The sequence below is a fragment of the Quercus robur genome, chromosome 9 (assembly GCF_932294415.1).
Source record: "Quercus robur chromosome 9, dhQueRobu3.1, whole genome shotgun sequence".
Taxonomy (NCBI): Eukaryota; Viridiplantae; Streptophyta; class Magnoliopsida; order Fagales; family Fagaceae; genus Quercus; species Quercus robur.
Window position 1 is genome coordinate 10,569,311 of NC_065542.1, and position 25,729 is coordinate 10,595,039.

At 32.8% G+C, this 25,729-nt stretch overlaps 5 protein-coding genes across 17 annotated transcripts in view; 2 read left to right on the top strand and 3 right to left on the bottom strand.

Moving 5' to 3' along the window:
• The window catches only part of LOC126698107 (rust resistance kinase Lr10-like), a 144,189-nt gene that overhangs the window by 66,487 nt on the left and 51,973 nt on the right, over positions 1-25,729 (top strand). The gene's annotated exons all lie outside the window — the stretch shown is intronic.
• The window catches only part of LOC126698100 (rust resistance kinase Lr10-like), a 96,141-nt gene that overhangs the window by 46,397 nt on the left and 24,015 nt on the right, over positions 1-25,729 (bottom strand). The window contains exon 4 of one of the 4 annotated variants that reach the window (XM_050395104.1): positions 22,027-22,560. The exons of the other annotated variants lie outside the window; for them this stretch is intronic. Within the exon in view, the coding sequence (XP_050251061.1) occupies positions 22,466-22,560 (95 nt within the window). The 3' untranslated portion in view covers positions 22,027-22,465. Of the gene's footprint in view, positions 1-22,026; positions 22,561-25,729 lie in introns of those variants that run through there. 4 annotated transcript variants of the gene reach the window in all.
• On the bottom strand, positions 1,374-4,337 carry LOC126698096 (rust resistance kinase Lr10-like). Of its 3 annotated transcripts, none has more exons than XM_050395093.1 (3): positions 3,499-4,337; positions 2,761-2,787; positions 1,374-2,644 (listed from the first exon to the last, which is right to left on the bottom strand). In XM_050395093.1, exons 1-3 carry the CDS (start codon positions 4,196-4,198, stop codon positions 1,566-1,568), a joined length of 1,806 nt encoding a protein of 601 aa, XP_050251050.1. In that variant the 5' UTR covers positions 4,199-4,337; the 3' UTR covers positions 1,374-1,565. The 3 variants fall into 3 exon arrangements, with proteins under 3 accessions (XP_050251050.1, XP_050251048.1, XP_050251049.1); XM_050395091.1 differs by having other exon boundaries at positions 1,374-2,677; positions 3,499-4,336; XM_050395092.1 differs by lacking the exon at positions 2,761-2,787 and having other exon boundaries at positions 1,374-2,677; positions 3,499-4,336.
• On the top strand, positions 12,627-17,805 carry LOC126698093 (rust resistance kinase Lr10-like). Of its 5 annotated transcripts, XM_050395088.1 has the most exons (7): positions 12,808-12,945; positions 13,056-13,532; positions 13,795-13,827; positions 14,139-14,171; positions 15,013-15,051; positions 16,220-16,248; positions 16,526-17,805. In XM_050395088.1, exons 2-7 carry the CDS (start codon positions 13,175-13,177, stop codon positions 17,645-17,647), a joined length of 1,614 nt encoding a protein of 537 aa, XP_050251045.1. In that variant the 5' UTR covers positions 12,808-12,945; positions 13,056-13,174; the 3' UTR covers positions 17,648-17,805. The 5 variants fall into 5 exon arrangements, with proteins under 5 accessions (XP_050251041.1, XP_050251042.1, XP_050251043.1 ...); XM_050395084.1 differs by having other exon boundaries at positions 12,627-13,532; XM_050395085.1 differs by having other exon boundaries at positions 12,627-13,532; positions 15,016-15,051.
• Positions 22,027-25,729, bottom strand: part of LOC126698098 (rust resistance kinase Lr10-like) — a 94,161-nt gene continuing 90,458 nt past the window's right edge. The window contains exon 4 of the mRNA XM_050395097.1: positions 22,027-22,216. The gene's annotated coding sequence lies outside the window, so the exon portion shown is untranslated. The remainder of the gene's footprint in view (positions 22,217-25,729) is intronic.

Consider the following 25,729-nt stretch of genomic DNA (forward strand, 5'->3'; position numbering starts at 1 on the left):
GGTCTTTTGTGTGTGTGCATAAATTAATTACTGGATACATGATTTTTTTTTTTTTTTTTTGGTAAACATGGGATATGATTGCTTATAAGATATAATTTTTTTTTTCTTTTTGTGATTGCCGTCACTACCATATACAAAAGTAACCGCGCTCCCTTCCTTTGACTCCCTTTCTAACACATGAACCTTTTTACTATTAATTTTTGGGCCTTCTTCTTTTTAATTTCTTTTGACATTAGTATGGAAGTCTGCTCAAAAAAAAAAACTTTAGTATTTAAGGTAAAATTCTTATTTAGTATAAAATTATCTTTTGATTTGTACTCGAACTTAGTTCTATGGGTTTGAAGGTAATATTTAAGCCACTAAAAGAATAGTCGTAATTATAAAATTTTAGTTCTTTATTGACCCCTTTTTATTGTATACTAAAATTATATTAAAATTTTATATTGTAATTGAAAATACTAAAGAAATTATTCACTAGCTTAATGTGTAATTCTCAAGTATAAATATTTTTGTTATTAGATGTACAACTAATATTAAGTATATTAAAATGGAGTTCATAATAATTATTTAATTATTTTTCTTTACCCAATATACTATGTTTTATTTTTGAAGATTTAAATAATTAGTTATCTTTTGTAGGTGAACCAATTTTATTTATATTTTACTTGCAAATGTGCAACTGTCAAGATTGATGCCCTGCATCTAGTTTTTGTTTTGTTTTGTTTTTTTTTTTTGTTTTTTGTGGTAATGATAAGATTAATTAACAATTTTGAACTATATAATTTTAATTATTTATGTATTATTTGACTTGAATTGCTAGGAACTTTGTAGCTAAACTAAGACCTCATAGTGTTATTATCAAGGACATTAGATTTAAATTCCGCCACCGCCAACAATCACTGTATTAAAAAAAAAAGAAGCGAGGTTGTGTAAATTTAAGAATTTTTTTGTTGTTGATAATTTGATAGTTACAATGAGGGTTACTTGCTAAGTACGAAATTGAGTAAGTTCTATTCAGATTGCCCTTATTGTTTCCCTCTACATCATATGTGCAATTTATTTGATGTGGTAATAAATATGATTGATGGACTTAAACCACTTTGTAAATGAATATTTGAATTGTTTCTTTATGATTGGTGAAATATCAGTTTATAAGTTCGATATAGTAAAACTTATAGTACCCATAATACCACTCCTAAGTTATGTTGGAAAGTACCAAGGAAGTCATAGTGCGACTAGGAAACTTCATTCTTGTTATGAACAAAATTAGACAAAAAAAGAAAAGAAAAGAAATTTTGCCAAAAAATATTCTTAAACAAATCTTAATTTATACCATTCCATATAAGGGTTCAAATTTGACTACTCTTAAAAACTCCCCAAAATAAGGAATAAAGTCTTATTTAAAAAAAAAAAAATTTGTGAAAATTATAAAAATAAAATATAAAAATTTAAACCTTATATTTTTTCTTACCTCAGCAAGGAAATTAAAAATTTCTCTCTACAATGACTACAATATTAATAATTTCAATCCTCAAGTACAACAACTTATATTGTCATTCAAATACTTAGTCTAATTCTGGGATGACTTCTAACTCTTGGTTTAGACGCCTTGCAGGCATACTTGCATCGACTCTTGTCGTGTTTGTAGAGGCAAAGGGATTAGGAGGCATGGTTAACTTATCTCCTTTTCCCTCCAACATTTGAACCACGACTTTCATGGAAGGGCGATCTATTGGGTGCCATTGGATGCACCAAAGTCCCACAATAGCTAATTTTTTTGCAATTTTAGCATCTCCACTATCCTCAAAATAGACTCGTAGGTCTTCCTTTTGCTCTAATATATTGTAGATCCATTCTGGGAAATATATTTGATTAGTGGTCTCCACATTTTCATCAACATTTTTCCTCCCACCAACCATTTCAAGCAACAATATTCCAAAACTATAAATATCTGATTTGTAAGACACTTTCCCAAAGTTCCTAGAGAACACTTCAGGCGCAATGTAGCCAATGGTTCCCCTGGCTGCGGTCATGGACACTGCACTCTGATCCTTTGCACACAACTTGGCTAGACCAAAATCAGAAATTTTTGGATTGAAATTTTGGTCTAGCAAAATATTATGAGGTTTAATATCAAAATGGAGGATTTGTTGATCACATCCTTGGTGAAGATATTCAATTCCTTTTGCTATGCCAAGAGCAATGTCTTGTAGCTTTTCCCAACCAAGGAAACTATTAGAATCTGCTGAGGAAATGAACTTATCTAGTGAATCATTTGGTAAGAACTCATAAACTAAAGCTCTTCTACATCCATCAGCACAAAAGCCAACCAAGCGAACCACATTAACATGGTGAATTGTACCCATTGTTCCCACTTCATTTATGAATTCTTCCCCATCTCCCTTGAAAATGTTTAGGATCTTCACGGCAACATAGATTTCGCTAGAAAGCTTACCCTTGAACACTGTTCCATAAGCTCCTTGACCTAACTTCTCTGCTAATTGATTTGTAATCCTTTTAACATCGGCATATGAGTACCTTGTGGGCTTGAGAGCTTTGTAATCCTCCAAAAACTTTTCAATCCTTGCTTGATTTTCTTTTTCTGTTTTGTCATAGTGATATACATGGTAGAATGCATAAACCGCTAGTGCCAAAAGAAATAACCCCAAGAAGGAAACTACATATTAAACATTAATTCGTGAGTGAAGAAAACTAAAATTATATAGAGTATATTTTACAAATGGCTAAAGAACAACTCACCAGTAGTCACTATTATTGTTGATCTACCTGTAAAAGATTTTAACATAATCAGCTTCTAATTACACCTATTGGAAAACGAAGGATAATTTTGTGTAAAATTTTATCACTATTAGCAAGGTTATATTGCTTTAAGATTTCCCGGCCCGCTTATTGTGTCCACATGTTTAACCTTCTACCAAATCAAATGTGCTTAGCAATGGTTTTCCCTCAATTAGTCAATTACCACACTTCTAGTCCTTTCAGTCTCCTTTAAAAAAAAAAAAAAAAAAAAAAAAAGCTAATCTTTTTAGGTAAATTTTATGTTGATACCCCTAGGTTTGGTTTCAACAAATAAGCTATCAGAGTATTAAATTCTTTTTGAGATGCAAGTAATTATTTAATACTTTGGAAGTATAACTTATACTTTCTTTTCTCATCTAATAGCTTGTTTTATTAATTAAATTTGTGGTAAATCTTACATTAACGTGATGGAGGGAGTGGCACGTCGTTATAGTTCTTGAGCGCATAATAATTTCCTTCGAGACACAATCCTAGTTCTAAAATAATGTTCTTTATTTAGTTGAAAAAAAAAAAAAAAAAAAAAAAAAACTTGATGGATGGACACAAACCTAGTTCTAAAACTGCATGTGATCCGCTCCCTTTCTAAATAACTAAGCTTGATCAAATCAATACATGTAGGCTTTAAACGTGAAGAACTTGTGGTGATAATAAAAGTGGAAATTGGGTAGAATACAATACCTTTGTTTTTTTCGGGGTTGAAGCACTCAATGTTGAAATCAGTGCTATTATTCTGGAATCTACATTTCTTGCCTTTCCTTTCACAGCGTCCGCACTTGGCCGGTTCGGACCATGTCAATTCAAGAAAAGGAGAATTCCATATATCAGATGGAACTGATGAAACGCTATACATCTTTGTACATGATAATATCGGCACCCGTTCGACGTAAGCAAACGAAGAAAAAGCATAAACTGGGTGGCGACTGCTACTAAGACAAGGGATCAGATCAGAAGAATCTGTATCTGTTTCTGGTGTACAATTGAAAAGGCCATAGTCAGAAAGATAATAATCGACTTTGCGGTCGTAGAATTGGAAAGGAGGGGAAGATAAATTGATTCCCTGAATTTTCCGTGGAAAGCAATTATCTGAGTCAGTTACTATAATTAACTGAGATTTGTAATCAATGTGTTTAACAAAGGCTTTTACTGAAGTAGGCAGCTCAAGCACCGTATCATTTTTATCATTGCAGTACAGATCAAAGCCAGGATAGCCACAGTACTGGTCTGGCTGCCTGTCTTTGAGTCGGAAAGGAAAACGTATGGCTGGGCCATCTTCTCTACACCGTAATTGGGGACACCTATTGTGGCCTTCTCCAAGGTCTACAATGAAAAGCAAAAACAACAGTAAGGAAGAGAAAACCTTTCCTTGAGAAATATCCATAATGGTCTGAAAAGCTTCCCAATCTCCAAGATTTCTAAACAAACTTATTTTTTCCACTAACCATTTTTGACTTTTCCAAAGAGACCAGGTTGAAAATTCATGGATTGGCCATGAAAATTCAACAATGGGGCTGGGGGTAGCTTCGGGTTGACTTCGTAAGGCCATTTATTTTTTACTTAAAATTAAGATAAAAAGTAGTGTGAGATAAGGGAGATCTAAGATTTCAAGTTAGAAGAGACTAAAGTATAAGCAAAACAAAAAAAAAAAAAAAAAAAAAAGAGTATCAGTGTATTATTAATAAATTATAAATAAACAAAATCATTGTTTCTTAATACATTAAGATAAAATGATCTATCAACAAAAAGAAACACAAAATTATATTGTTTTTTAATACTAGGTTGGTTAGGATTTTTTATTTTAATTTTTTTTATATGTTAGAGTATTCACAGTAGTGGTGCTAAAATATTTAGAGCCTGTTTGGATTGAGTTTTTTGATAATTCAATTCTCTGTTTCCATAACTCATAACTCAAAAATGGTGGGACCCATAGTAAAAAGTTTGTTTGGCAAACAATAACTCTATTTCCATAACTCTGTTTCCATCACTCAATTCTCTGATTTTTGAGTTATGAGTTATGGAAACTGAAAATAACTTTTGGCTGTTTTCAGTTTCCATAACTCATAACTCAATGGCAATATTGTAATTAAACACACATAGGGGACCCACAGCCGCAACTTTTGACTTTTTTTTCTTTTGGGTTGGCGTTGGCTGTTTGATTTTTTTTTTTTTTTTTTTTTTTTTTCTTTTCCTAGGTTGGCCGTTCAGTTTTTTTTTTTTTTTTTTTTTTCCTGGGTTGGCAGTTCGGTTTTTTTTTTTTTTTTTTTTTTGGGTTGGCGTTGTTCTTTTTTTTTTCTTTTTCTTTTTCTTTTCCTGGGTTGGCTGTTCTTTTTTTTCTTTTCTTTTTTTTATATATATTAGCTTCGGTGAGTTGGGTACTAAAAAAAAAAAAAAAAAACTGTACTGGCTGACAGGTGTGGGACCCATGAATAGTGTGAAAAAATTGAGTGATGAAAATAAAAGTGATGTTGCCAAATGAGTGTGAAAAAATGAGTGATGAGTGATGAGTTATGAGTGATGAGTGATGGAAATTGAGTGACGGAAATTGAGTGATGAAAAAAGCTTACCCAAACAGGCTCTTAGCTTTCAGCACCTCAAAAAACCATTTTATCTATTTTACCATGTTACTTTACAGTACCCCCAACATCAAATGTTCTATTTTTTTACCACTTCATTTAAAATAATATAAATAACTCAATAAAATAATGTGCTAGAATTTAAGTTTTTCATTTGAAGGAAGAGAGAGAATTGTAATAAAATATTGTATTTTATTTTTAAAAACTTGCCACAGTTAAGTGTTAAATACCAGTTTACTGTAGTTGCAAAACATTTAGCTTTAACTTCTTCAATAACACATGTTTCTTTTGGTTTTTTGGTAGTAAAATAGCTTTTTTCCTAAAATACTATCATCATTGTGAATGCTTTTATTGTTTTTGTTAAATTTTTGGATTGGATGGTTGTTAGTTGGGCTAGGCTCATTGGGCTGATTGGAGAGGAATATGGCCTAAGGTTTTATAAGAAGGGGCCTAACTACAAAAAAAGAAAAATATAACAAGTAAAAAAAAAAAAAAATTTTGGACAAGAAAGGGTGTGCAGAAAATCCACCGACCCGTCGGGTTAGGTTGGTTTTTAGGGCTTGGTGGGTTGGGTTGGGTTACAAAAGTTTTTTTTATAGCAGGTCGGGTTGGGTTTGGGTCATAAATTTACAAACCCGCCAAACCTAACCCGACCCACCCATATTTAATATATATTTAAAATATATTATATATTTAATAATTTTTGTTTAAAACCAACTGTAGGGCACTTATATATATATATATATATATATATATATATTTAAATATATATATTATATATTTAATAATTAAAAAAAAAAAACAACTGTAGAGCAGCACTTCCTCAGTTCCTCCTACTAATACTAATTTAATATATATATATATATATATATATATATTATATTATATTATATAATTAATAAATTTTTTAAAATAACTAGCTCTTCCTATCCTATATGAAAGCTAATTAGTTCACACAAACTCTAGTAAATTACTATTGTTGTTTAGTCATTAGTGTTGTTTGCCTTTAAGGAGTTGTTGAGGACCATTTTTTCGGCCCACGTGACATTACTTCATTGGCAACCTATGCCATAACAACATATTATTGATTTTTTTGGGTAAATCTATTTAAAACCCAAAATAAGCTCATATCTCGTTCAACTACATGGATTAGGCTCACATGGCCCGCGAGATCCTTACTTCAAGAGGCGGATTTATGGTCCACATTTCCTCTTCATCAATTGGGATCATAACCGCACGACATCATCAATATCAACATATGGATCGGGCTTAAGCAATAAATCAAAGCTCACGGCCCATATTACCTCTCTTACACTCATGGCAAACAGCTTCTTCAACAAAAGCTCATATTTACACAAAATGACAATAAAACCCGAGGTATGTCATCTCATCTTCGGCTTATGATCCAAGCTCATAAGTCTCTTTGGGGAAACTTTGGGAGTCGTGGTTTGGAGGGCCAAGAGGTATGTTCAGTAAAGCTCCAGCGGTTTAAAGTTGATAAAAGAGACATGTTGCTTGGCGTGCCTTCCCCAACTCCCTAAACTCTGACGAGTCCGTGTGTAGCGAGTAATATATGGTAATCATCTCTTATCACATAGCACTTTAGATGATATAATTCTCCATTGCTCTTTTCCTAAAACTTAATATTCATTATGTGACAAATACTCAATATCCCCAGCCATCTAACTGTTGGGAAGATAACTGTTTATTCAATCACCAACTGTTGTTATACAAATTTAGAAACTTTATTATATTATTCCACATAAACTACATTACTACTTTCAGCTAAAATCTAACTCAAACTCATGGCCTAATCTGATTGGCTATCTTTTATCTCTAACTATATACAAAATATTTATGATATCTCTGATACCTAGTTTTTGTCTACCACAATCAGACCATATATTTTTCCGCCAGCTGCTAGAGCAGAGCATTAAATACTCCTCGTGTTCACTAAGATTATGTCACAACACAAAGAGGTCTTGACCAAATCTCTAAAGCTTCATTAACTTTCAACCAATCCTTCTATTACTTACTATAAATGTGTTGTAACGGAACCTTGCACCAAAAACACAAACACCTAAAAAGGAAACATTTTCAACTGAACCCCAGCAGTGTATTCAGCACTTGATACCTGGCTGGAAGTGATATCATCAGCCATTTAATGCTGAAATCCCAACAACCAGCTGTTATACCCAAAATAGCAAGATACCCTTGAAAAAGATCTTACCATTTTTCAGCTAGATCCATGAGATGACCTCTCCAGCAGTCTGAAATCACTGAACTGACCTCATTTGCTTCTGCCCAAAGCAAACTGCTGTCTTATGACAGCTGTGACAGCTGTCTCAGGATAGTTGTCACAGCTTTTTCCTGACAGCTGGGATAGCTTTTTCAAAACAGCTTTGACAGCTTTTTCAGAACAGCTGTGACAGCTAACCCAACAGCCTGAGCATTACTGATTTTTCCACATTTGGCTAAAACCAAAACCAACTAAAGTAACTACCTTTCCCTTGCTAAAATACTTTCCTTTTCTACTACTCTTTCCCCAGCAGCTCTTACCCAAAATAGCAAGAACACCTTAAAGCTAAATATATCATTTTTGGCCAAATCTTAAGATTGATTTTCTGAAGATTCATTGGGATAGATTTTGGCTGATATTCTTTGCTAAAATACCCCTTTAAACTCAGCTAAAGGGAACCCTTCATCAACACCTCAAGGGGGCACACCAATGGAAGAAGAACTCCCTTATAAACTTCTCTCTCCCTCGAATGATCTTCTGAAGCTCTTAATGAAGTTCTGAACTTCTGAGTTTTTTAGTTTCCAAATTAGTAACTAAACTCTTCAGCCCTTAGCTCATAAATGCCATTCGTAAGCCTTCATATAATCTCAGTAGAAAATCCCATCAGCTTTGCTAAACACACTACAATACTATTACTCTCATATACTCATTATCTCGCTCTCCATACTCTTCCACACCTATCTTACTGCTCCTATCTCCAAATACCTAAACACATCTCTATACTCTTCTCTTACAAAATCTTTCCTCTTAGAAAGCAATCTCTACAACTTCTCCAGCAGTTATAATCTCATATTTTTACTATCTTTAACCTCCATATTTCTCATACTTCCATATATCATACATATTACAAATACTACATCCTACAAAACATTTATATATTTTACAATCTCCACACTTCTCAAGAGATATTAAATACTCATACTAAAAGCCCTTCTCATGGAAGACATGAACTTCTATTAGTAAATCCTTTCTCCTAAAAGGCACCAAGATCTCATATCAAAGCCCTTCTCTTAGAAGGCACAACTACTTCTTACATAAAGTCCTTCTCTAAAAAGACATAAATACTCCATACAAAAACCCTTTCCCATGGAAGGCAACACTATTCATAACTTTACAACAACTAAAAGAGCATTGTCAAAGGGGAAACTCATTTAAATGCATAATAAAAGGAGCAAGCTTAACCAGCCCCTACACATAGCTGGGCATACTTTCTCTCCCTCCAGTTGCACCCATTTTTCCCCTTCAATCTCGAAGTCATCATGGCAAACTGCCTCTCTACCACTGGCATTCTGCTGGAATCCTATCAGCTCACTAATGTTATACAGCTAGGCTACAAACCATACAAAGATAAGTGACTTTGCTTCCATATCTTTAAATTTACATCATTGAGTACATGATTACTTTACCTCTAAATAAATACTACTTTATTTCAACCATCATTACAACTACTAATCAAAGCTATCATATCAAGCACATATTACATATTTGCTCAACTATTATCGTGATTCTTAGATTTTGGCCTTAATGATTTTGTAGGCTTAGAAATACGCCAGTAGCCGTTGGACCACGTGGCCCAATGTTGAGTTCTAGACGCAACTCCCCAAAAAGAACCCAGGCCTAGTCAGGTCATCCCTCCAACGGACCACATGTGGCTGGGCAACCGAAAAAGGCCCCCGAACAGGAGTTACATTGATACTAATCTTTGTGTTTTTTTTTTAAATATTAATATTTATATTTTTTTTACTCAATTTAATAATAATAATAATTTTTCAAACCCATGGGTTCAACCTGACGAATGTGGGTTGGGTTGGACTTATGTGATGGGTTGGGTTGGATTGAATTTTTTTTGACCTACCATGATGGGTTGGGTCAAAAAATCCCTTCAACCCGACCCAATCCGGCCCATGCACACCCCCGCAAGAGGTCGGGGGTGCCTGGCCCCCTTGGGCCCCCCATTATTGTGAGACTAAATAATTTAACTAAGCAAAAAACTAACTTATCAATTGCCATACACACACTTGGGATGCACTTATATTATTAATAGATTCATTAAGGGGAGCTGTCTGCCTATTGAGATCATAGGTAATGACTAATGGTTGGTGCAATATTTATCATTTTTTTTTTGTGAAATTTTTTGTTGATAATGTTATTACCGTACACTTTCACACATATTTTGATACAATTCTCTTACATGGTAGACGGTGAGTAATGGAAAAAAAAAATGATGTTTCAATATAATATTGATAGATAGCCAATTACAATCTATTACATAAGACAATTGTGACAAAGTTTATGTGAAAGTATGTGGCATTAGCATTATTGATTTTTTTATTCAGTAAACTTATTTATGATAACTAGTCCTTTCTAGTTTCTACGGTTAACTTTTCATGTAAAATATAAATCTAAAATGTTAGAGTTAAGCTCATTATCTTCTTCCATAGACCATACTTTTTTTTTTTTTTTGAGAGGGACCATAGACCATACTTAAATATAAAAGTTTTTTTTTTTTTTTTTTTTTTTTTTTTTTTTTTTTTGAGAAAAGATAAAAGATATCTAAGATAAAATAAAGTTTAAAACAGACCTGGATTAAAAAAATAATAATAATATTAAAAAAAAAAAGATAAAATAAAGCTTGACTATGATTTTGGTCCTCCGACATTACAATAACTTAATTTATTATTATTATTATTATTATTACAACTTGACAAATTCAAGCCAAGTAACGATTTTTTATGTCGATGGTTGTATTGGTCGACATAGTTGACTGAGTCCTAGTGGTATTGTTCAATATAGTTGATTGAAGACTTATTTTGCTGAGACTTTGTCGATGGTTGTATTGTTCAACATATTTGATTGAGTCCTAGTGGTATTGTTCAACATAGTTGGTTGAGGATTTAGTTTGCTGACTTCTGATTGCTCTCATACCTACCCGACTTTCATCAGTTACATATATTTTTGTGTTGCGGCTTATTAATTAATGGGTGTGGTGCAACTTTGGTTAAATATAATAAAGTTTTCTTTATTTTTGTTTAAGAGAGCTTTTTGGCTGTGTTGGAAAATCTATGGTCTGTTTGGATTGAAGGGTGGGAGGGTGAGTAGAGTAGAATAGACTGGAATTGACTCAAAAGTAGCCTATTTTCAGCTAACTCTACTTTACTTCCTTTCACTCCCCCTCTCTCTCCCCTTAATCCAAACAAGCCCTTAGACCCGAGTTGATTTTGATCAATTATTAAAATTGATTAATTATTCTAATTATGCAAAGGTCCAATTTAGCATTTGATGGTTGCAACCATATCACAAAAATAAAACGCAACGGGAGGTAAATTTGATACAAGCAACATAGTTATGAAGAAAAAAACCCTAACACAACAGGTTGTATATAGCTTACCATCTAAATTGAATAATTCATCGAGACAAAATGGAAGTTTACCAAAAAAAAAAAAAAAAAAATCCCAATCCTAGCATTGCTAAATACAATACAACTTTCTCACATGATCACACGAAACTCTGTTAGACTCTTCTGTCTTGTGAATCTCTTTGATGATGCATGTATATTCACTCTGTGTCTAACTCACCACAGCAATAGCTTAATTGCAATAGTCTTGTTCAAAAACTTCACTAAGAACACTTCTTGATCTTCAATTTAGTTTTGGAGACGAAGCTTGGTACAAACCCTTGGAACATAGTCGTTGCAACAACATCTCCTATTCATGGAATGTTCTCCTTATGTTTATGATAACCTAATATTTCTATAAATATATTTTGGAACCCTACTACATGGATCCCCAAGTCTCTAGTCATGATCATGGCCCTGCAAATTGAAAAAATAGTTTGCCCGAGGCTTGATCAGTCAATTGGAATTGAACTTGGAGTTCAGGCAATTGAAACTTTAAATTTTGATTGATTTCTTGTGTCTTCAATGTGTATCTTCAAATGCTAATCTTGACACTAAAAAATTCAACTCAATTATATTTGAAGTAAGGTTTTCGCTACAAATTTGGCCAACACATAATGCATTTGACCTTAATTAGCTATATTTGGGATTTAGGTTTTTTTTTTTTTGAGTGTCTTTTGTATCACTTTTGTAATCTCCTTGTTTTATTATTAAAAAAATTTTATGGATGCCACTTAGGGACGTAGGATTAAGACCAAACAATGTAAATATTTGTGCTCCTTCTGTAATTGTCTTTCTATTTTTCATAAACTCACTATTATTTGGTTACACATAGAGCAAATAGGTATTAAAGCTTGCTATCTTAACCATAGCCATTCGAATACCATGTTAAATAAATTGGAAATTATAGAAATAATGTGAATGTAAGCATAAAAGAGAAGAAAAAAAATGATACATGAGATTTATGTGGTTCAATGTAATAGCCTATTTCATGATGGCCACATATCTTTCCAACTAAGGAACAATAAACCTTTCTCTTGTTAAATGAATTCAATTTTTGTTTCATCAATTAAGATTGGGCTTTCATTAAAAAATAAAAATAAATAAATTGGGCTTGGGCCTTGAGTATTAGGCTAATATCTCTAACATGCACATGTTTTTAATTGAGGTACAAAGTTCTTGTTAGTTGACACTTTAATTTAACTTGTCAATGTTTAAATTTATGAGAAATGTTAATTAATGTCCTAAGAACATTGATTTATGAATTATTTTTAGAAACATTTTATCGAAACAATGATTTTGACATCTTTTTATATTTCCCATGCAGTGATGTTAAAACTTTCCTATTATGATTTATTAACAATTACCTTAAGTGCCCCTGTTAAAATGTCCTTAAATTTATTAACTTGTAAATTTCAAAATAAAGACGCATGTGCTTACGTTGATAGCTTGTTGTCGGTGTCGGTGATACTGTCCCCACTCCCCATTGTAACGAAACTTCTTTTGGTTTCTTTCTGCAAAAACAGAAAAATATATTTTCTCTCTTCTTTAATTCCTTTCCTCAATTTTATTCTACTACTATTTTATTGATGATACTCTAAAAGACCGGAAAAATAAGTAATCTTTGTCAACAACTGTGTTAGTTTGTAGCTGATAAAATTTTTCACTCTGTCATAAATGGTGATCAGAGAATTACCCTTCACTGCAGGGCTCACTGCCCTTACTGTTTTTGTACTAGTCCATAAAACTTGCAGTACTCAGAATAGTATTCATCAGTGTGCCCCTTCTTCCTGCGGAAATATCCAGAACATAAGCTATCCGTTTCGATTGAAGAGCGATCCACAAACCTGCGGCGACCCAAGGTATGAACTGTCGTGTGAGAGCAATCATACGGTGTTACACATATATGCTGGAAAATACTATGTACAGGAAATCAATTACAATAACTACACAATCCGGGTGGTGGACTCAGGTATATACAAGGACAATTACTTCTCCACTCCGAGTTATTCTTCAGATCCATTTAATTTCAGATCTCAACTGCGTTCTCAACAGATCGCTCCGTCGTATTACCTGTCAAACTACAAGATTATGGTTTTCATGAGCTGTGAAAGACCAGTGAATACTCCATTCTATTTGGATACTTCTACTTGCATTGACAATGGAGAGTATTCTTTCAACTCTTCTATTTCTCATTCCAAGAGGTATAAATATGTTACAATTGATGCAAGAGTGATGGATGTGAAGGACTCGTGCAGATTAGAGCAGATGGTTCTGACATCGCGGCCAGGAAATGATCATCCAAATATTTCCTGTTCAGAAATCCACAATGATTTGGTATATGGTTTTGAGCCTTCATGGATCCGAGTTATTTGTGAAAGTTATTGTGGAATAGGGAGTTCTTGCTACCGCAATGACTTGAACCGTGTTGAATGCGACAGCAAGATAGGTGGGTAAATAAAAGCGAGAAAGGGCATAAACTTTCCATTCTCTAATTAAATACCTTACATGTTGACCATTATTTTCCTCTTGCACCTTTCTTTCTTTCTGCACTAGTCTTGCATTTCTGATCCCGTCACTATCCATTCATGTGTTGGTTCACTATTGAACTTCTATACGAAGAAACTTCTTGGTGATGTTATCGAAATTTACTTGATTTAATTTTAAGGTTCCAAGTGCTGATGTTATTCTTTTCTTTGTCAAAAATGCAGGATTGGGTAGAAGACTACTTTATTTCTTTGCGGGTGAGGTTTCTATCTCAAAAAAGTAGTTTGAAGGATAATATAGAATCGACTATAATATAGAATTGCACGAGTAATTGCACGTGAGGAATAACATATTTATTTGGGCAATTGGATGATCACAATCTTTTATTAGGCTTGAGGAAATGAAAGTAAAAAATTATCGAATTTCTAAAGAAGAAAGCTTCTTGATGCATACCCCATCCATATTCCAATGTGAAATACATGCTAGTGTAGTTTCAGCATAATGACTAAATTAATTTTAAAGTTCAAAACAGTACTGATGTTATTCTTTTCCTTTGTCAAAAATGCAGAGTGGCTAGTAACTCTATATTACTTTTTCAAAGGTGAGGTTTCTATCTCAAAATGAAATAGAATTGCATGAGTAATTGTGCCTGATACGATGACGACACAAGTAAAAGAACAACAATATATATACTCGGACAATTGGTTGATCTCAACTCTCTTCTAGTTTTTGTTTTTGTTTTTTGTTTTTTGTATTTTTTTTTTTTTTTCGCTCAGTAGGCGCTTTGCTCTTCTTCTTCTCCTTCTCCTTCTTCTTCTTCTTCTTCTTTTTTTTTTTTTTTTTTTGGGACATGATATTCATTTTTTTTTTAATAAACTTGGGTAATTGTCTTTTTTTGGTTGGTTGTTTGTCCTTTTTTAAAAAAAAATTAAGCATCATTTTTAATGACATATAAGCATATTTATACAAATTCATTTTTCTATCATCCTATTTTTCTTCTAAACCAAACAAAAAGTTTTCTGTCATTTCACTTTTCCTTCCCCAATTAAATACACACGAGGGAAAAAAAAAATTGTTTCTATCCTCTCACTTTCCATCTCTTACCATTTTCTATCCACTCACTTTTCCATCTCTCTAACCAAATAAAGTAGAGAAAAGTAGAGTAGAATTGGTCGGAAACAGGCTTATTTCCGGCTAAGTCTGCTCTACTCCCGCTTTTTTCCCCTCAATTTAAATGGACCATTAGGATTGAGAAAATGAAAAGTAAAAATTATTGAATTTCTTAATTAGAATATAGCTTCTTGGTGTATTTTCCAATCCATTCCAATGTATTAGATATGCTAGGGAATATTTATCCAGTATTACTGTAGTTTCGTATAATGAGAAGTTAAATTAATTTTAAAGTTCCAAACACTGATGTTATTCTTTTCTTTTTGAAAAAGCAGGAAGGCAACCTCCATATCCAGAATATTTATCTATTGGTGAGTTTTCTATCTCAAAAAATTTGTTTGAAGGATAAAGATAATAGAGAATGAAAAATGACATAGAATTGCATTGAGTAATTGTGTCTGATTGTGAAGATGACACTAGTAGATGAATAACCATGTACTTGGGCAATCGGTTATTGATCTTTTAGGCTTAAGAAAATGAAAAGTAAGATAATCGAATTTCTTAAGATTTACACGAAATTTGGACTGGTCTAGGTTTTATGAGCACAAGTTAATTAGATTGTTATAGGTCTGTGGGTTTTTTATAAAAAAAATTCTTATATACAAGAAATTTTTTTTTCTTTAGCACAATTTAAATGTACATATGTGTGAAGCTCTCTTTTGGAGACTTGAGGCACGATTCTTACCCCTCCACACCCTATAAGGACTTTTACTTATGGAGCAATCATCATGCTAAGAGTGTGTAGTGGTGTGTGTGGCTTTCTTGATGGGGTGGGTTTGCTTTGTGGGCCCGTGGTTACCACTGTCAACAACTTAGAGGTTTCTTTTTCTTTTCTTCAATTTTTTTTTTTTTTTTTTTTTTGATAAGGAGGTTTTCTTTGCTGGTTGTGATGCTTTAGTTGGAAAAAAAAAATAATGGTAAAACTTATAGAATAGAATGCATCTCCAAAAAAAAGTTTTTCAGGGTAAAAAAGCAATAGAAAATCATTTACGAGAATTATTTCTCAAGACAAGTTTTTTTGGTGTGTTTGAAAACATAAAACAAAAAACAAAAATCAACAACCAAACAATAGAAAACCATTTCTTCTGATTAAAATTTGCTCTCATTTCCCTTAATATAATAGGCTAAATTCTAACCGGCCATACATTAAACCATGGTTATGAGACTTGCCATTCAAGTAGACTTATTGATTTTTTTTTTTTTTTTTTTTTTTTTTTTTGACTTGCATTCCGAGTAGAATTGGGCTTGAGCCTTGAGTAAGATTGATTTTAATATATAAAGTCAACAGATTTCTACGGTTGTTTATATTTCTTGTTAAGCATGACCCAATTATAGGGTTTTTTTTTAAAAAAATTATTTTTAGATTAGTCTTATTAAGCCTAGACTTTTCAAGTTATTTGTCACTTATTTCCCTAATTCATCTTTAGTTAGCAAAATGTAATTTCAACTTTTTTTTTTTTTTTTTTTTTGTTGTTGCAGCTTATAATTGGTACTTACTACTAAACATCGATAAGAACCTAAATCTCCTTAGATCTTCTTCAATTTTTTTTTATTAGCAAATCATTCCTTAAGATTGTGCTTGAGAATAGTTTACCATGAAAACAAGATGTAATTAATTTTTAGTGATATTTAAATGGAAACGACACATAATGTGCTTAATTACTTGAATTAGAAAGGCACTTACTTCTTAGTTCAACCATATTTTCAACTAAAAATTAAAATAGCTAAAAGAAGTGCAACAAGAAATTTGTTTTCTCATAGTTTTTTTGGTGATGTCCCTGTACAGTATTGTTATATCTTACAGCAAAAATGGTCTTGGGGGCTCCATGGGTGGTTGCCCTTTTGATATATAAGTGGCGTAGGAGGCATTTATCAACAAATGACGCTGTCGAAGAATTTCTGCAAAGCCAAAATAACTTCATGCCAATTAGGTATTCTTACTCAGAAATTAGGAAGATGACCAAAGGTTTTAAGGATAAATTGGGAGAAGGAGGCTATGGCTCTGTGTATAAAGGGAAGCTTCAAAGTGGTCGACTTGTAGCTATTAAGATGTTAGATAATTTCAAAGCTAATGGGCAAGATTTTATCAGTGAAGTTGCAACAATTGGAAGGATTCACCACATGAATGTGGTGCAACTCATTGGCTTTTGTGCCAAGGGACCAAAGCGCGCCCTTATATATGAATTCATGCCTAACGGTTCTCTAGATAAATACATTTTTTCTCTAGAAGAAAGAATCCCTTTAAGTATTGAGAAATTATATGAAATTTCTCTTGGAGTGGCTCGTGGAATTGAATATCTACATCAAGGATGTGACATGCAAATTCTACATTTTGATATCAAGCCCCATAACATTCTACTTGATGAGAACTTCACTCCAAAAGTTTCTGATTTTGGGCTTGCAAAACTTTATCTTGCAGATGATAGCATAGTGTCATTGACTGCTGCAAGAGGAACACTAGGATATATGGCTCCAGAGTTGTTCTATAAAAACATTGGAGGCGTCTCCTATAAAGCTGATGTTTATAGTTTTGGCATGTTATTGTTGGAAATGGCAAGCAAAAGAAAGAACTTTAATGCATTAGCAGATCATTCAAGCCAAATGTATTTTCCAACTTGGGTTTATGATCAAGTTAGTGAAGGAAATGACATAATAATGGAAGATGCCACAGAGGAGGAGAAGAAAACAATTAATAAGATGATCATAGTTGCATTATGGTGCATACAGATGAAGCCTAGTGATCGTTGTTCAATGAACAAAGTTGTAGAAATGCTTGTAGGAGAAGTTGAATGCTTACAAATGCCTTCTAAGCCTTTCCTATCATCACTAGCGGATGTAGGAGACAGCTTAAATCCAACTTGCTCGACAATTCAATCAGGTGAATCAAGTCAATCAACTCAATTTTAAATGCAAACCAGGTGATATGTTAGTTGGTTGATTCACATGGAAAAGTGAAAGGTATTTTAGGTGTTGCTAATTCCATAATAAATTTGGTTGCAATTTCTACATAAGTTTACTTGTAAAGACAAAAGTTTCAATTTAATTATTTTCAATGTCATTTGTAACCATTTCTTGTAATCAAGGATGAAGTAGAAACTGAGAGCTGTCACTGTGCTCGTTTGGAGAATTTCGATTGAGTATAATCAAGATCAATCGATCTAAAATCAAGTTGTTTAAAGTTTTATTGAACAAAAATTTTCGCTTGGTCTTTGTTTGAGTTTCAGTCAAGCAAACCTCTTATGGAAAGCAACTGACTTTGCTTTCTCGATTTAGTTATAACCAATTAACCGTTGATTTGTCTACCTTATAAGAACGAAAATAATCCTGATATTCTAGAGAAAAAAGATATGGCAGTTGATTTTATTGAGAAAACCTTACCAAATCCAAATCATCTTTCAACCTCTTCAATTGCCATATACTTGAGAGGAGTTTACCACCACAAGATTCACAACCAATGATGTTGGATTGCTGCTGTGAAATCACAAAGACGTTGCAAAATCTTCAAGTGGCTTAGAAGTAATTAAGAGTTTGGTTTATTGGTCAGCGATCAATTTGGGACACTAAATTACCATGAAGTTTAAAGGCTGGTTCAACTGTTGCAACAGGAGCAAAGAGCTTAGATATAATGTCTATTCCTTGTGGAGGTTTAGTAATTTAGTTTGTATCATAACAATCTTTATAGTGGATTTGGTGAGTTAGACTTGGCCTGGAGTGTTTTTCTCTGTTGGATTTTTCATTTTCCACTTCATGGATAAATCTCGTCTCAGTGTGCGTGTATATTTGTTCTTTATTGCTTTATAAATTTCTATCCATATATTGTGCTTGAATATTGACTGATTAATTAGTTGATCGAATAATTGGTTAAATTATTATAATTGATTGTAAGTCGTATAGGGGTCCAACAACAATTTTTCAAAGGTATCAGAGCATAGGTTCACTGTTATAGAATTAAGTTCGGCGTCATGGATAAAGTTGAGAGGCATTATGCTCATGATTGTGATAATGTAGTTCTAAACAATTCTATTGATGGTCTTATAATTTTTGGTAACAATCTCTTTAGGGAATTAACGAAATCCAAGAAACGCTCTTAAGAAATCCCCAGAGAATTTGAGCAAATGTGAGCTTGAAAAAGAATCTTTTATTGTAAAACTTGATGAATCCAAATAAGTTAGTTGAAAAATATAGAAGAATTGATGAAAATTCCTTGGATAAATTAAATGATCTTGAACGTGAGAGGACTTAGATGTGAAACTTGAAGAACCAACAAGTTGCTAGATGAAGTTAAGAGTGAGAATTTCTTCCATAGGGTTAAGGTCAAGAGCTTGGAAGGAGAACTAGTTGAAGAATGTAATGCCAAATTGAAAAAAGTATCTGGTTCCAAGATTGATGCAAAATTAGGGGTCTAAATAGTGATTTTTCAATTGTTATCAAAGTATAGGCTCATTGTTTCGAAGATTAATATGGAGGTATTTCCTATGCTAATTTACAATTGGTATTAGAGCATAGGTTTACTGTTGTAGGATTAATGTTAGAGCATAGGCATCTCCTCTTTAAAAATGATTTTGGTACAAGTTTCATTATTATTTCTTGATAAATTTCATTATTTGAATACATTCTATTTCATTCAATTCAATTCACTTTTGTTTTTTGTTTTTTTTAATGATTTACTCATTCAATTTTATTTCACTTTTTTAAAAACTCCCAAATGAAGTGTTAATGGATTCCTATGAATTTATGATGCTAGTGTAGCTTCGTGGAATTTAGCTACTAAATAGGGACATTGCTTGTGTCCTGTTTTTGTGTGTATGACACGCAAGCTAAACCAAGTGAGGAGCTGCCATATAATTTATAAAGAAACTTCCATGGACCTTGACTGTGTTTCGTTTAGATTGGTGACGGTGAGTCATGTTGACAACTACCCTCTCAATTTAACAAGTTCATAGAAGTTCCATTATTATTTCTCCTTAGATTCTATATTGTAATATAGAGAAGCTTTTAGCAAAAGCAACAGGTCTGCATCAAAAAAATTGAGTAATTCTCGGTTTAGGAGGAAAAGTAAAACATGAATCTCCATCACTCGATTACGTTAAAAAAATAGGAATAGAATCTCAAATGTGAAAAAAAACAAAAACAAAGATAGGATTGACACAACTTGCAAAAGTCGTATTCAAATTTGTATGAAACTATAGATTCATGGAAGCTATTTGTTGACTCTGGCTTCAATTTGATATGAAGGTGTATGCATGGAACATCATACAAATATTGGTGAGACTTTTTTAGTGCAATTTGAGGGGAATAGCACAGTGCCCACTTTATCATACAAATAGAACTTTTCAAATAATCAACAAATTCATGTTCAAAAAAGGCTGGTAAGAAGTTGATTGAACATGACAAAAGTGTCCAGTACTGATTTGCGCAAATCAATTTTGGATTCATGATTGTTTATAAGACAGGATTTTTTCTTATTTTTGTCATTGCCGTCACAAAGGACCTTATCTTCTTCAGTGAAACTTCTCATAATCTTCGTAGTTTAGACAAATCATTTGTCCTACTCTTACTTACCTGTTTTAATTTCCTACCATTTTGTTATGGTTTTTAGTGCGAATGAGATGCCAAATTTTATATCTTGATTTTGAACATTTTACTAGTCTTGGTCAACTAGAACATGCATAAATCTTCTTTCCTATATACTTCTTATTTTCTTTGAAATCCAAATATTGCAATTTGGACATTAGTGGAATAGTACAATGCCCACTTTGTCATACTAACTTTTCAAGTAGTCAACAAATTCATCTTGAAAAAGAGCTGGTATAAAATTGATTGAACTTGACAAAGTGGTCAGTACCGATTTTTTTACACAACAAATAATCATTCTTCCCCGTTTGGATAGTGGTCCTTTCTAATCAATCAGTATTTTGTGTGTCTACGTTGTTGAATTATTGGATACATGATTGCTTATAAGATAGGATTATCATTGCCGTGACTAAAGGACCATACCTTCTTCAGTCAACTTTCAAGTGAAACTTCTCGTCATCTTCGCAGATTGCATATAGATCATTTGTCCAACTCTAAGTTAACGCATTTTTCTCATGTCATGGGCTGGCTCCAGGAATTTGTCAGGAAGGTGGTAATGAAACTTAAGTTGAACAAAATTTAATAAGAAGAGAACTTCAATATATTGAGTGATTGATATTTTAAAAAAAAACACTCATAAATATATGAAATTTTATAATTTCTTTTACGAGTTTTTATATCTTGAAATCATTATATGTTATTTCATTATCAGTTGCCATTTTCTATTGTCAATGTGAGTATGTGTGACTATTTTATTTTGTTAAATCTGTATAATATTTTATTTTTATGCCGTTGTCACTATCAATTTGTTATTTTTTTATAAAAATATTTTTAACTAAATGAAAAAACCTCAACTCATTGACACTGTATTAATTATTGACCACACAACCACACTCATTCGTATATAAATAATACACTTAGTGTCTACTTAGTCAATCAATTAATGTTTTAGCAATCACTAACTCTACTATTTTTTTCCTTGAATCACTAGCTTTATAACAAAAATTTATTATATCATAATAACAATCCACACACTTAACAAACTCTCTGCATTTCTTAATTATTAAATTATATAAAATTATATTATATTTATACTACACGCATACATTCATACAAATAACATTATAACAAAAATAATAATAAAGCATACAATTAGTAGAGCCACTCCTGTTGGATCTAGTCGGGTAATGAGATTCAATGCTAAATTGCTAACTACTGAACGTGGCCAGAAGTTGCTAGCTTGGCAAATGTTCTAACGTTGCTGCCTGCAAATGATTTTGCACATTAATTTGGCAATAGCGTTGATGTGGCATTGTGTGAAGTTGACACATGGCGTGAGTGCTCTTCTTCCAACAACCATTCTTCAAGCTCTTTCTTAACGTAATTTAACCACATTTACATTAAATAAAACATATTAAGAATTTAATTTGATTACAATAAAATCTTATGGAAGAGCGAAAAGTTCTCAACCAACCATTAGGTTAAAAAAAAAAAAAAAAAACAAATTAATGATCTTTGAATTTTTATTTATTTAAAGAAGAGTATAAATGCCGTAAGGCTACAACCATTATATTGGAAAGCACCAAGGAAGTCCTAGTTCAGGAAGAAGGGGCTCAAGTTTGACTCAAATTCTCTTAAAACCTATCTAAAATAAGGAAATAAAGCCTTATTCTACGAAACTATGAAATTTTATAAAAATAAATATAAAAACATTTATAAACAACAAAAAATTAACTGTATATTCTTTACTATCTCAATAGGAATTAAGCAATACATTTTTATGAGTATAATTTTGCTTAAACCTGATATAAGAAAACTTGAAGACCCTACATTAACTACAAAGTTAATAATTTCAATCCTTGAGTACAAAATGATTGCAACTTTTATGATTGTTGAGGACTCCTACTCTGATTCTAGGATGACTTCTAACTCTTGGTTTAGACGCCTTGCAGGCATACTTACATTGATTCTTGTAGGACTTGTAGACGCAAAGGGATTAGGAGGCATGGTTAACTTATCTCTTTCTCCTTCCAACATTTGGACCACCACTTTCATTGAAGGACGATCCACTGAGTGCCATTGGATGCACTAGAGTCCCACAATTGCGAGTTTCTTTGCAATTTTAGCATCACCATTATCCTCAACATAGACTCATAGGTCTTCTTTTTGCTTTAACAAATTGTAGATCCATTCTGGGAAATATATTTGGCTAGTGTTCTTTGTTGATACATCAACATTTTTCCTACCTCCAACCATTTCAAGCAAAAATATTCCAAAACTATAAACATCTGATTTGTAAGACACGCTCCCAAAGTTCCTAGAGAACACTTCAGGTGCAATGTAACCCATGGTCCCCCTAGCTGTAGTCATGGACACTGCACTTTGATCCTTTGCACACAACTTGGCCAGACCAAAATCAGAAATTTTTGGATTGAAATTTTGATCAAGCAAAATATTAGGAGGTTTAATATCAAAATGGAGGATTTGTTGATCACATCCTTGGTGAAGATATTCAATTCCTTTTGCTATGCCAAGAGCAATGTCTTGTAGCTTTTCCCAACCAAGGAAACGTTTAGAATCTACTGAGGAAATGAACTTCTCTAGTGAATCATTTGGTAAGAACTCATAACCCAAAAGTACCTGTGCCTCAAGCACAAGATCCTATGGTACTTATTGGTGAATTGCTAAAGGTTTTAAACCTTTATTCCAATCTTGGAGTTGATAATCATTCCCATGTGAATAAGAACTCCAATGCTCATGGTGCATCTAAAAGGATTTGGATGCAAAAGACTTGAACTAACTGAGTCTTTCTAACATGGTCCTTGTACTTCATTGCTCTACCCTTTGTAACCTTTGTTCTTTGGTTTTGTTTTTTGTTTCATAGGATTTGCATTATATAACATTCATGCATTTCATTCTAGGTGTTTTTTTTAATTAAAAAAAAAAAGGGGAAGAAAAAGGAAGCAGATTGTGTTTTGTACTATTGTTCTTGGTTTTTGAAGAACAAGGTTGGTCAATTTATTTTCACATAACATGTCGTTTTTACTTTGTTTAGTTTTTATGAGCTTACTTATTGCACTTTACTAGTTGAAGCTTTGTAGTGCATGTTGTGTGGGAAAGATGTTTATGGTTTTTGATTACTCTGTCTTAATCTTGAAGTCACATGTTTTTGACTGTCGGACTTGAACTTTTAGAGAAAGGCATAAATAACCATCTCACCACTGTTCACTAGCTAATCATGAACACTTTAGTGCATATCATAAGATTTTGTGCCTGAAAAAGTATAGCACATGCACGAAAAGAACATAAGGTGAAGCCTCAGTTTAAATTGCTTAATACTTAAAATTGGTGTGTACTATTAGGCTTGATGCCAAAATCACATGACTTACAATTGGTGTGTATATTATGAGGCATAAATTCAAGAAACTTACATGATTGCAAGTTCATGATCTAGGAGATGTGGGAGTTATATGATGTAACTCTTTAAGTGATAGTCTCTTTTAAATTCTTTGTGATGAATTTTGTAGACTTTGTGATTGATTGCTATTCACATATCACCTCACATGTATCTCAAGCTTTTGCTAGTTGCACACACTACACGAGTTACTCTTTGCTAAACTTTGTATATGTTATTGTGTGTGTTTATGGTCTGACCAACCAAGTTTTGCAAATACTTTGAATTTTGTGCAAAATTACTTTGTTGCTTGAAAATTTATGAAGAATGCAAGAAATTTTATTTTTGGGAAATTTGGGCTTATAATTCTTGTTTTTGAAAATCACATTATCACATACTCATGCATTTTGTTCTTAAATTTCAATACTTTGAGTTAATTCTGAATTTTTTTCAAAAAACTGTGTTTTTCCTCAAATTAAGTGAGCCTCTATCCATTTCGATCGATCCATTCTATTTTTTGATCAATCGAAAATTTTTAAATATGTTTGAGAGAGCCTCTGACTGTTTCGATCGATTGAAACTGATTTTCGATCGATCAAACTTTTTTAAATTTGTTTTGTTAAAGTCTCTGTCTGTTTCGATCGATCAAGGATGTTTTTCCATTGATCAAAACTCGTGAATCAAGTTTTTTAAAAGTCAGATTGGACTATTTCAAAATTACTTTTTCAAACTTTTTCAAACTTTCCTCTCTCTCTCTCTCTCTCCGACTTGGCTAGGCTCCACTAAGGATTTTTTCTCGTTTTCCTCCAAAATTTTTGCAAGGTTTTTGTCTCCCAAGGCTGGTAAGACCCTTATACCCTTCCTTTTGCATTTATTTTCTTGTTTTCATGCATAAACTCATGCATTTTAAGGGAATTTTCGAAACTATTCATTTTTGGGATTTTTGTTGAATCAATCCTCTTTTTCTGAAATTGATCATTGGGTTTTGCTTCTATATTGTTATATTCATGATCTATGTTGGTTAATTTAATCAATTTGGGGATTTGTGAAAAATTGAAAATTCTAGGGTTTGTAATTGATCCGAATTGGGGATTTTGTTCAAATTGGGTTAAATTGATGAAATTGGCTTGTTCAATTGATGTAATTGGTCATTATTTTCTGAAATCTATCTTGTAAGATGATCAATTAGTCAATATCTTTCAAATTGATCAAGTGGTTTTCCAAATTTTGGGGTTTTTTGTGTTAATACCTCTATATTCTAGCCAATTTTGTGAATTTGAACTTATTTGGACTTAATTGCACTGCATTAGAACATGCATCATGCCACTTAAATTGTTCATGCATCATATAGATTTTGTTCTATATTTTTTTATATGCTAACTTGCAGTTTGCCCTTAGTATTTTTTTTTTGTTCTTTTGCTTTGTGTTTTGGTCCTTATCCTAACACCATGCCTAGGAAAACTAGAGCCTATAGAACCCCTTCTACTTCCTCTGAGTCTCCCTCTAGGAGTGAGGTGTTTAGGAATGATAAGAGCAGAGAGACCTTTGAGACTTTGAACAGTAAGCGTAAGATTTGGGCTGAGCGTGCTATGATTTTAGATGAGATTAATCCAGCCATTAGGGCTAACTTTGAGTTTAGAGGTTGGTTGCCTCTCTTAGAGATAGATCATCCACGCCTGACCGCCCTGATTAGAGAGTTCTTCTCGAACCTCTCTTGCCACGTCTATGATTCTAACACCCTTGTTAGAAGTTAGATACGAGGTGTTGAGTTCACCATTACCCCTGGGGTAGTGGCTGAGGCTCTTGGGGTTCCGGTTATTCGGGAGCCTGACTATCCCTATGATGAGTTGCCCTCCTTAGATGTTGTTATGTCATACATCACTGGGTCATCTATCTAGTGGGGTTCTAATTCTCAAATCATGTTCGCTGAGCTTACCGAGACTGTTTATCTTTTCTTTAGGATAGCGTGTCATTCGTTGTGGCCTATTTCTCATTTCCATACCATCCCTCTAAAGCAATGT

Excerpts from the sequence above, each read along its gene's own strand:
- LOC126698096 (XM_050395091.1), bottom strand. The coding sequence starts at position 4,198 with ATGGATATTTCTCAAGGAAAGGTTTTCTCTTCCTTACTGTTGTTTTTG. Across the intron at positions 2,788-3,498 it reads CAACCCCGAAAAAAACAAAG|GTAGATCAACAATAATAGTG; the intron begins GTATTGTATTCT and ends AATCTTTTACAG. Across the intron at positions 2,678-2,760 it reads AACAATAATAGTGACTACTG|TTTCCTTCTTGGGGTTATTT; the intron begins GTGAGTTGTTCT and ends TTTAATATGTAG.
- LOC126698093 (XM_050395084.1), top strand. The coding sequence starts at position 12,761 with ATGGTGATCAGAGAATTACCCTTCACTGCAGGGCTCACTGCCCTTACT. Across the intron at positions 13,828-14,138 it reads ACTACTTTATTTCTTTGCGG|AGTGGCTAGTAACTCTATAT; the intron begins GTGAGGTTTCTA and ends TCAAAAATGCAG. Across the intron at positions 14,172-15,012 it reads TCTATATTACTTTTTCAAAG|CAGGAAGGCAACCTCCATAT; the intron begins GTGAGGTTTCTA and ends TTTTTGAAAAAG.